At 36.9% G+C, this 12,041-nt stretch overlaps 1 protein-coding gene across 1 annotated transcript in view; it reads left to right on the top strand.

Moving 5' to 3' along the window:
* Nucleotides 1-12,041, top strand: part of MAP3K15 (mitogen-activated protein kinase kinase kinase 15) — an 89,275-nt gene that overhangs the window by 55,193 nt on the left and 22,041 nt on the right. Inside the window, exons 13-17 of the mRNA XM_089511706.1 lie at nt 921-970; nt 4,710-4,805; nt 5,719-5,806; nt 10,129-10,262; nt 10,902-11,029. Of these exons, the coding sequence (XP_089367832.1) occupies nt 921-970; nt 4,710-4,805; nt 5,719-5,806; nt 10,129-10,262; nt 10,902-11,029 (496 nt within the window). The remainder of the gene's footprint in view (nt 1-920; nt 971-4,709; nt 4,806-5,718; nt 5,807-10,128; nt 10,263-10,901; nt 11,030-12,041) is intronic.

Here is a 12,041-nt window from a genome sequence, read left to right as displayed (position 1 = left end):
ATGGCTTCAAAGCACACAATAACAATAATTTGGAATAACTCTGCTCCCCTTCAGCCCCTTCCAGTCCAGAAATTCTGTGATTCTGTCATACACCTCTAAATGTTTTGTGGGATGTGGAACGAACTGGGAATTAGAAAATAAGGGTCTCCCAGAACAATACACATGCAAATCACTCCTGCATTCCCAGGCTCACACAGTATATATACACCCAATTTTTCCAGGCAAAGCATTCTCTGAAGATGCCAGCCACAGATGCTGGCGAAACGTCAGAAAGAAACTCTGCTAGAACATGGCCACATAGCCTGAAAAACCCACAAAAAACTATAGATACAGCAATATTTGTTGGTGGAGACATGCCAAAAGCAGTCTGATTTATTTTGTCTCCTTTTATTCTCCCCGTAGCCCTGCCCAAATTATCAGTTGTGCAATGAAAATAAATCAAAACCTTGGTTATGCTTATCTAATCAAAACAAAGATCTTGATCTATGACTCCACTCACTGTACACTGGAATCTTTTGCTTCCGACTATCTGGATTTCATCAGCCATTGCACCTGCTCTAAGTTTATTCTTGGTCAAATTTACTAGACTTCCTCTTATCTTGATTACAAGTGAACACATTACATCTGCTAATGGTTGTTATAGGACATATCTGCGCACATCCACAGTGCGTGGTTATTCTCCACCATGCTTTGTTGCCATTTGAGTAGATGTTTTCCCAGACTTAAGATTCTCACTAATACACTGCAATACATCTGGTTTGCTGTATTTTATACACTATATTCTATACGTTACACTAGGTTACACTCTGTACTTTATCGGTCTATGCTGAGGCCAATAAAATATTTGAGAATCCAAATGTGATGAGAAATGATTTGTAATCTTACTTTGAATGAGCTTAATTTTAAACATCAATTTGCAGAAACAGATTCATGAGTGGAATTTCACAGCCTCCTCTATTAGAGGAATAAGGTGAGTAAGCGCGTTTGTTTGAAAAACATTTAACAAGTACGCTAGAATAAGGTGGGATCTAGTCTTAGTCATAAAGTAGACCCATTGAATCAATGGGGCTAAGGTTAGTTACAACTAGATTGTCATAGATTTAAATAATCTCCTCTTAAATAATTACTTACTAATTACTAATTCTGGATCCAGCCCATAATAACTAGTGTTAAGACTTTCAGTACTGGACTGCGAGGTACACTTAAGAAGGGAAGAGGTGAAGTGCTTTCCCCATTTCCCACCATTACATATCTATTCACCAGTGTTTAAATGTGACCTAGGGTACATCTACACTGCAAAAATAATGCAGTTTAACTGCCATGGAATCATTGCTATGGAATCCTGGGATTTGTAGTTTGTTTTGGCACCAGAGAAGGCTAAATATTTCACAAAACTACAAATCCAGAATTCCATAGCATTGAGCCATGATAGTTAAATTGGTTTCAAATTGCATAATTTCTGCAGTATACATGGAGCTCTAGTTATAATCAATTCAAACACTTGGCTCATTGCCCTGATATAACTTTGAAAGATTTTATATTTCATTCATTCAAAGACAGGTGGGAGGTTAAATGTTGCTAGCTCTGCCCAGAACAGGCAGTCTAATGGAGAAAAGGGTATAAGCTCTCCCAAAAATCAAAGGTTTTTTTTTAAAAAAATGGATAGACAAAAGGAGTGCCTCCTTTGGCAGATTTTCCTGATATTTGTTTTAAAGTAATGACTGGCAAATTTATCTCATTTCCTATAATTTTCACAGAATAATAGAGTTTTAAGAGATCACAAGGGCCACATCCAGTCCAACCCCCTGCCATGCTCCCTTTTCTTAAATGCTCCCTTCCATTCTTAAAAGGAACAAAACAATGTACTTTTGGATTTTCATAAGCTTCCAAATCAAATTAACAGATTAATCTTTTTCAGTACTAGGCTGTTACATATTTTCCAGTAATAAGCAAAGATCATTTCAAAATTTTCTTTTAATTATTTTATAATATGAAGCCTGTGTAATATTTTAATCATTGCTCAACACAGTGGCTTGGATTCCCCCCCCCCCCCCCATGTACCTGCTTTTCTCCTATTACATTAACCATGCTTTTAAAAATTCTGCTATTTTAAAAATCAAGTACTGTATTCCTTATATTGCTCAAGTTCATGCTATCATTGCTGGAAGAATTAGTTTAATCTTTCTCTCCACGTACAATGCTGTACAAAATGTTATATTTAGATTGGCAAATTGGAAACTCAGATGGATATTGATTGGCTTTTCTTACATAGCCCTTTAAAATTGTCATTGCTTTCTCCTCTTGCTTATATAGTGTAGCATGGATTTATCTGTCTCATGCATATAGCACTAGACAAACAGTGCCAGCAAACTTCAGCAATCTGAATTGCAGAGATTTTACACTTGTCATGGGAAAGACAGTGTTTCTGGAAAGAGGTGGAAAGCACTGTTCTTATGCTCCAAGTAGTCCTCTTTCCTAACCATGTGTAAATATATTTTTCTGCAAATCTAAAAAATACCCTTACTTTGATTGGATTCTTAGTCTGAATTTTAAAAAGGATTTTAATTACAAGGCAAGAAACTTGAGATTGAAATATCAGCAAAACAGTAAAGTATGTATATTGGTCAAGAAACATATTTTATGATATCTTTCTACTTTGAAGGTCACCCATTAGGGAATATGGCAGTTACAGTAATATCTGATTACTACAACTGTATTATTAATATGCATCCTTCTTTCCCAGAATTTCACCGTGCAAATTTTTACAGATTCCTTTGCTTTAATTATGTACGGTGGGCCCTTGGTATTGGTTAGAGTTTGGTTCCAGGGCCCACTGTGGATACCAAAATCTGTCGATCCTCAAGTCTCATTATATACAGCGGGATATTGCAATGGTGTCCTTGATATAAAATGGCAAAATCAAGGTTTGCTTTATGGCATTTTTTCTTAAATTTTAATTTTTATTAAACATACCAACTTACATATACATAACACACCCCATAATCAAAAGCTTGAAATCAAATTATCATGTAACATATATTTCCTTTCCCCCTCCCATTCCCTACCCCCTCTAAAAAGAATACAAACATATAAGCAACTCATAACAAATAAAAACAAAACACAAAATTTCCTGCCAATTCTTTAATTGGTTTCTTAACTGTAATAGCTCTTTACTTCTCCTCTGTTAATCTTCTATATTTCTTTTTAGTCAAAAATATTTACCAATTAATATCCCACATTCCTTCATTATCACTTTAATACAAATATTAATAGCAGTATTAATATTAATATTCATAATAGTGAATCCTAGTTACCTAACTATAAAATCCACTAACACTAATATCTACTTCCAATTTTTTAAATATAGTCTATAAATGGTTTCCACTTATCTATAAACATTTTTTCCTTCTCACTAAACTCATTCATCTATCTAATTGAGTCATTTTCATCACTTTCTCTAACCACTCCATACATGTTGGGATTTCATTGGTTTTCCATTTTCTTGCCAGCACTAACCTCACAGCTGTAACTAAATAAGATATCAAATTTTTATACTTTACTTCTCTACTATCTCTCAGATTTATCATATTCAATAAATACTATTCTGGTCTCATGCCAATTGGGAATCCCAAGATTTTTTCTATTCTTTTATTAATTTAAACCAATATTTCCCTACTCTTTTACATTTCCATCATAGCTAAAAAAAAGTTCCCACTTGGTTTTTACACTTCCAGCATCTGAAACACCTTTATACATTTTAGTCATTTTATTTAGAGTTACATACCAATTATACATCATTTTGTAAACATTTTAATTTTAGATTATCGGAGCATGTAAATTTTAAACGCTTATCCCAAATGTCTTGCCGTTGTTTCAGATATATATTTTGTCCTATATTTATTGCCCACCTTATCATAGTTTAATTTGTTCTTTGTGCTTTATGGCATTTTAAAAATTTATTTATTTATTTATTTACAAAATGTTGATGGTTGAATCCATGGATGCAGAATCCGTGGATACAGAGAGCTGAAACTGTGCTGCACTTTTCTTACCATTGCACTTTTTCTACCTATGGCGGGATACAGACCGCCTGCACCCACCCCTTTCCCCGAAGGATCGGGGCATGAATAGCCACAGCGGCAGCCCCGGAGGTCCCGATCTGCCGCTTTTCCAGGCCTTGGGGAAGCCATTTTGACGTCCTGGCTACGTACTAGTGTTGCAGGGCATATATAAGGCACCAGGACGTGCTTTCAGGCCCATCTGGACAGGGCCATAGTTTCCCTTTTTGATCTTCATAGTTGGGAGCCCAGTCATTATAAGTATTATAATGTCATGATAAGTAGTCATCTCTTGCGGTCTCTTCCAACTCTATGATTCTATAGTTGGCTCCCTGTATCCATAGATTCTGCATTCATGGATTCAAGCTTAAAAATATTTTTTAATTCCAAAAAACAAAGCTTAATCTTGCCATTTTATATAAGGAACACAATTTCACTATGCCATTGTATTTAATGGGACTTGAGCATCCACTGATTTTAGTGTCTATGTCTACTGTATCTCATTCATCTACACACCCAAAGGTGCCATAGGATGGAGCCACAGCTGTTGAAGTGATCTCAAACTGCTGTGACTGTGTAGTATCCCCACTTTCAATCTAGCTCTCCCTGTCCAGGCCTGCCATAAATTTCCTTTCACTTATCTTTTTGCAGCATATCTAAATTTGATGAACGATGTTGTTTTCTGTATGTCCATGACAACTCTGATGATTTTCAAATCTACTTTTCCACAGAAAACCAGTGTAGTAGGTAAGAAATTTGTTTTGCTTTGTTTTTCATAACTATCAAAACAGTCCATACAATAATTAAGAGTATTCTGTTAAGCTGTGGTTTATTTGTAGATTTATTTGTTTGATGCTTTATGTTTGATTTCATACCCCAAACATCTAGCTTTTCCAAATTCAGGACCAGTGACCAAATATGAATTGAATGAGCAGCAACACTGATATAGTTATATATCGATACATTACTTGTCTCTGCTCTTCTACAAAAATCATCATATGATACTAGTCTGTCACAGTGCCCTACAATATATTTGTGGTGGGCCAGATAACAAGATCAGTACCGCTTCAGATATAATAAATAGAAAGTTGCTTACATGGAACTCAGACCAAACTCTTTTACAATCATATCACCTTTACATTCACTCTTGATTAGTTTCAGAGAGTATAACTGTCAGCCACTTGGTAACTGACCATGTTTCCATTAATAAAAATTACAGTCATGCCATGCAAGCATATTTTAAGAAAGCAAATCTTATCTGATACTGAATTTAAATCACTCTCAGTATCATCTGGCTGACAGTCTTGCATTTGTGGCAAGACTTTTAAATTGTTTCCCCTAGTGCTAACACACACTCCCTGCATGCACAAAAACACACACATGGTCTTTATACTGCAGTTTGGGCTTTGCTTCACATAGGAAAATGCCTTGGGCCAGTACTGATTTAAAGTGATCAAAGCAATCAGACAAAAATGTTTCACAAACATATTTTTGGATTAGTGAATACTTGGAAGCACAAAACTGAAGCAATAATGATGTTTGGAAAGGATACAGAGAAAGGATATTTGCCGTTATATTTTCATTTATATGGATAGCAAAGATTTGCTATTTAAAGCACAGAAACAGATTTTATTTCATGTGGGATGTATATTACTTTCAGATTCTGTGCTTTGGTTAAAGAGATTTTAACGGATGCTGTTGGAAATACTCTGGAACTTGAAGGAGAGATTGATTGTGACACATTGGAAGTAAGTAATTTTTACAGAGACACAAAACATATTTTTTTTGTTTTTAAATATGTAGGAACTGTGCATCTAAGGCAGGTTATAGACCGCCGAAAAGCGGCGGTCTGGCTCCGCCGCCGCTTGCAGCGTCCGGGAGATGCAGCCTTTAAACGGCGTGACTCCCGGACACTGCAGAGAAGGAGCGTGGAAATCACGCTCCTTCTCGGGCCCCGGAAGAGGCGCCGCAAGTGCCAAAGGGTGCACTCGCGGCGTCACTTCCGGTGCGCCACATGCGGACGCAGAGCATCTGTTACGTCAATATGACGGCCCCCATGTGGAAGGGGCGCTGCCATATGGTACATATTCCATACGTACTAGGGTTAGGGGGGTGCGGAAGCACCGCCCCTTCCTAACCTTAATACGTATGGAATATGTATTTTTTGGCGGTGTGTAACCCGCCCACAACATGTAGTGTGGAAAGGACAACACTAATCAGATTGTATTGTGGTATGAACCTCATTTTTACAAAGTATGTTTTAGAGACCTCTTATTACCAGTCTTATGTTAACTGCACTGACTTCCAATTTGCTTCCAACCTCATTTCATGGTACTATTTTTAACACGTAAAGCCCTAAATGTCTTGGGTCAAGGATATCTGAAAGGGCTGCATTCTTCCCTACAAATCTACCTTAAAATTGAGCTCCTCAGCAAAGGCCCTATTGTACATTCCATTGCCCCAGAGTGCCAGGTTGCATGAGATGGGACTTTCTTAATAGCAGTGGCTCCATTGTGGAATGTCCTCTCAAGAAAAGCCAGATTGGCTCCATCTGTTTTGAACATCTGATAATCAGCTAAGAACACATTGTTCTGTGTGGCCTTTAGTATCTAAAATCTGGGTTATCTTTTCAGCTGTTTTAAGTGTATGTGTGTGTGTTTAAAGCTGATTTAAATAATACTGTAGTTTTAAAATTATTGCTTTTCTTTTCTGTAAAAGAATATTTTATCTGTTGTGCATTGCCTTGGGGCTCTGGTGGGCTTAGAGAAGATAAACATTTTAATAAAAATAATATTAAGATTAAAATGAAAATAAAACATTGGGTTTCAATAATTTATGGAGCCACAAATGAAAGCTTCTTTAGTTGATAGTTGCCATTTATGGTTCTGAAAATCTCTGTAATCCCTCAGAAGAAATTAAAGCAAGAGTCTCCTTATTTCAGGACTTTTTTATACACCTCTTTTAAGCATGGCAGACACATGAGCTGGGGGCAGTTTGCCACGATTATAGCTGGTAACTTTCATGACAGATGGGGTTGTGTATGCATCATTTTAGGTTAATTGAATTTTAGCTTCTTCCTGCAAATGTTGCATACAAAATACAACTACACATTTCATTTTGTCCAGTACAGTACAATGTACACAATATTAGTTAAAGATTGATGGTATGTTTATTTGTAGGTAAGTTAACCTGTAATTTATGGCCTAAAACTAGTTGCTAGTCCTAACTAGATCCACTGAATCAGTTAATGAAAGTGTAGCCGCTTAAAAAAAATCTTCTGTTAAGTGGACCTTACCTGTTCTTCCACTTATTCCACAAAAATGTCTCCACAGTGGGATTTTTCCCTCCTTAGATATTGATTCCATGCTCTGAATAATAATTCCCCAGCTTTAGTGCTTGAGGACCAGCATGGTGTAATGCTTTAAGTGTTGAAGTATGGGGTGGAACAGACAGGCACAAAAGAGCAGTCTGAGGCTGCTCCAGCCGGAAGCAGGTTGGAACCCCTCTATCTGCATGGCCCACTCCTAAGGTGGGCCATGGATGCAAGGGCCGACCAGCACCACCAGGAGTTGGAATATCCCAGCTCCTTTTTGCTCCAGTGTGGCTTCTAGCTGCGTTGGAGGCATGCATCATTTAAACAGCACACCTCCAAAGCAGCCAGAAGCCATTTCATTTGGCCCATCTGTTCAGGCCCATGACTCTGAAAACTAAGGTTCGAATCCTTACTCACTCATGTAAACTCAGATGGTGACCTTGGGCAATTCGCACTCACTCAGCCTCAGAGGATGGCAGTGGTAAACCCCCTTTGAAGAAACATACCAAGAAAACCCCATGATAGGTTCACTTTATGGTCAACATAATCAGAAATGACTTGAAGGTACACAACAATAACAACAAGAATCTTTAGTACAGGTTTGGAGGACTATTTCTCATGCTGGCTAGAGAAGATATGGTTTGGAATCCCACAACATCTGGAGGGACACACATGTTCTCTATTGCTGCTCTAATATTTAGTACTTAAGCATCAAACACAGGAGAGAAGATTGTTAGATGCATCAAGATGCTCCATTGAAAAAGTAGCTAACCACTTTCAGGGGGGTTTAGGATGGGACGGGAGATTTGAGGAGTTTGCTTGTGAAATGTGTGTTGATGTAAAACAAATTTTCTAGAAAAAGCATTGCCTTTTGCAAATAAAAGTGGTTTTTTTATTTAAAAAATAAAGTATCAAAATGTAAAATATAATTGAAAAATGATTAGAAACTCTCACAGTCATCTCCAGCAAGGGGAAATCTTTTAAAATTTGTTGCTCTTTTGTGTGAAAATGAAGTAAACATATCCCTAGTTATTTTTTATATAAAAGCCTAAAGGATAAAATAAATAGAAAAAATGTCACAGACAAATTAAACTAGACATGCAGTAGAGCTCTTCAGTGCCCCTTCTGCCCAATAAAAGCTATTTCTGATTCAAAGAACCTTATATTCATATGCTCATTAACTTCCAAACATATATTGCAAGGCTAACATAGGTTTGTTTAGAGGGGAAAGCCACAGTGTTTGAAATGCCTTAATTGCTTCTTGTACTTTGATTAAAGTATCACTGAGAACTGGATGGTAACTGAAATCTAGCAACAGAAGTCATGCTTAGCAAAAATTAGAGGACATTACACTGTGTTATGGTTTCTCATCACCAAGTGGGATTTAGTTGGCATACTTGTATGTCTGCACTCTAGATGCAGATGTCAACAAAGCTCCTACGTTTCAACAGCTGTGGTTGAATTCCAAACAGGGTATCTCATGAACTTCAGAAAAGCAGTCATGCTTTATCCAAGGTCATTTAAAAGATCATTGTATTCTGCTTCTTTACTCCAAATGAAGTTTGCTAAAAGGGCCTGGTATAGTGTAAAATATTAATATTTTTGCTTCTTTAAAAATTAGAAGACAAGTGTCATAATACACAGGCTGTTAAATCATAATACACAGACTGTGGAATTGGCCATTGGCCAGAAATGTTATCTTCTGCTATTTTACATATAATCAGAATGATGTCCTATGAACGTTTATCTGAAAGTAAGTTCCATTGAACACAGTGGGACTTCTGCATAAACAAGCAGAAGTTTGATCTGTTTAGAAATGTGCTAAAATAATATTTGCATTACTGTTTAGTAAAACCAGTTGCTGTCAAGCCACTGTTATCCACATTTTTATAGCCATAAAATGTGGGTGTGCTGGGGGGAAAATTACCTAGTTTGTCATTTGGGTAATAGCACATATCACATAGCAGTTTAATGCTATGAAGTGTGAAGTGCTGAAGCATGAAAAATGAAACTGTTTGATAGGTGAACTAATTTGGCAAGGAGGTCATGTTAGGATATACAAAGTGTCCCCTGGTATACTCTGTATGAAAACAGAGAGCTTGGCAGTCACTTTCAAAATGAAGTGGGGAAAATTTCAAGGACATACTGACAGTAGATTTGCACAGAAGTGAGAGATACTTACAGGTGCCTGGTTTTCACAACTCACATAAAGGTACAGAAAAACAGAGAACCATATTGAGAAATAAGATTGTGACAAACAACATCGTGCATTCTATGAAATGATGCAGCTTTCTATATAGTATCTGTGTTTTGGAATGTGCTATCATCATATACCAGGTAGTTTTAAAAATCTTCTATGCCCATTTATAACAGCTTTTGTTTTATCATACTTGGTCCAATTCTATATTCTACACTCAGTCAAAGATCCCCTTCAGCTACTAGATAATATATACCTTGCAAATTATTCCACTTATATTCTATATGGTTATTATGGACAGCTGCTTATGTAGTGTAAAAATGAACACAGTTTGTTGCATTGATTCTGTCAGACTGTGTATAACTGCCTATTGTTTTTATCAGACAAAAATATTGTTTTTGGCAGATTTATCACCTCAAGGAAATGAAAGGAAATTAAAAACAAAACAAAAACAAACTAATAGCATATGTTAAAGTCTACTTTATGCTTTGACAGTGTTCTTTGTTTCTGAAAGATGAATTTGATGCACTGGTTTGTCCCTTTCTCCTTTCTGCTTTCAGTATGAATATGATTATGATGAAAATGGAGACAGAGTGCTGTTAGGCAAAGGAACCTATGGAATAGTTTATGCTGGAAGAGATCTTAGCAATCAGGTCCGAATAGCCATCAAAGAAATACCTGAGAGAGACAGCAGGTGAGTCTTGATAGTATATCCTCTCCAGGTATGTCTGGCAGAGTGAGTAACCATTCTAGACTTTGGGACAGGAGGACTATGTAACTTTGGACACTTGTGTGTGATCCTTCTTACTTCATCACATTTCTAGTGCATTTCACTTATATGGTATTAGATACCATTACCTTGAGTTATTTTACTCCTCCATAGCTCTGTAGCACACTGAGGCAGTACATTTTGGGCTCAGTTTAAGGAAATGCGGTTTCCAATAAATTTATTCAAACTACTTGTGATGTTGGAAATGGGAAAGTGCTTCCCCCAAAATGCTTGGTATGCTTCTGACAACACTTGTGGTGTTCTCTTCAATGGTTTGAAGAGGAAGGAGAATTAAGGGAAGATGGAGCTTTTTTACTTCAAGTAACAACCCCCCCCCCCCAAAAAAAAAAAAAAAAAGCTAAAGCCTATATATACTTGCCAGTCACAACTAGTTAATTAATTGAATCAATTGCTGAATGGTCAGTCAACATTTACATAAATCCGGTAGTTTTAGTGCATGGCCATCCAGTAACATTATTCCAAACATATGCAGCCACAGAGATTGTAGAGCAGTAGGTTTTCTTCTGAGTTTCATCTGCTTATCATTTTATATGTTTATGATAGGTATTCTCAGCCACTACATGAAGAAATTGCTCTGCACAAATATCTAAAGCATCGAAACATTGTTCAGTACCTTGGTTCTGTTTCAGAAGACGGATACATTAAAATCTTCATGGAACAGGTCCCAGGAGGTTTGTATTATACTGGCATGACTTTATGTTATTCTCTAGGAGTCAGGGAGGATGGTTCACCTCTCAAGAATCTGTACACTATTTCAGACATCTACTTAAAATCAATATGCACATAATCCAGATGCGAGAATTCATGCAAATACTATTTATTGAATCAAGAGTTGTGTATTCACAGCCAGGTGTAACTAGTCTCACATGAATACTATTTTTACATGTTTCAGTGGGTGCATCTGCCCTCTAGAAATAATGCAGTTTGACACCACTTTAACTGCTATAGCTCCATCTTGCAGAATCCTGGGATTTGTAGTTTTGTGAGGCACAGAACTCTTTGGCCGAGAAGGCTAAAGACCTGTAAAACTACAAATCCTAGGATTTTTTGGATGGAGCTACTGAACTTAATGGTGTCAAATAGCATTATTTCTACAGTATAGATGGATCCAATAATTTGATCATGGTGTTAGACGTTAATACTCAGACAATAACAACAACAACAACTGTTGTTATTGTTGTTATTTCATACCCATCTCTCCCCATGGATCGAGGTGGGTGACAACAACAATTAACAAACAACATCAGTTAAAACATTTGTTAAAATACACATCAATTTAAAGGACAATAAATGTATACATATTAAAATAATCTACATCTAAAATTCAACATTTAAAATTTACAATTTAAAAATCATCATGATAAACCTGCCGGAAGAGACTGGTCTGTAATGCTGCTTTAAATTCAGACAGTGTATTCAGCTGTCAAATTTCTTCCAGCAGGTCATTCCACAGTCTAGGGGTGGCTGAAGAAAAAGTCCTCTGACTGACAGTTGCCAACCCAGTCCTGGCTGACTGGAGTAAATGTCTGCCAGAGGACCTGAGCATACAGGATAGATTATATGGGAGGAGGCAATCCTATAGACTTCCATTTCCAACTGGGCTCATGTTAATTCTTTGAAGAGAACTGCCTGTGATGAAAATGCTCATTCTCACCTCCATGCTCACATGCCATTCTTGCAATC

Source organism: Sceloporus occidentalis, unplaced genomic scaffold, assembly GCF_023333645.1.
Source record: "Sceloporus occidentalis isolate IW3139 unplaced genomic scaffold, rSceOcc1.0.p SCAF_2, whole genome shotgun sequence".
Lineage (NCBI taxonomy): Eukaryota > Metazoa > Chordata > Lepidosauria > Squamata > Phrynosomatidae > Sceloporus > Sceloporus occidentalis.
Note: the sequence above shows the minus strand (reverse complement) of the source record. Positions and strands in the feature narration are given on the sequence as shown.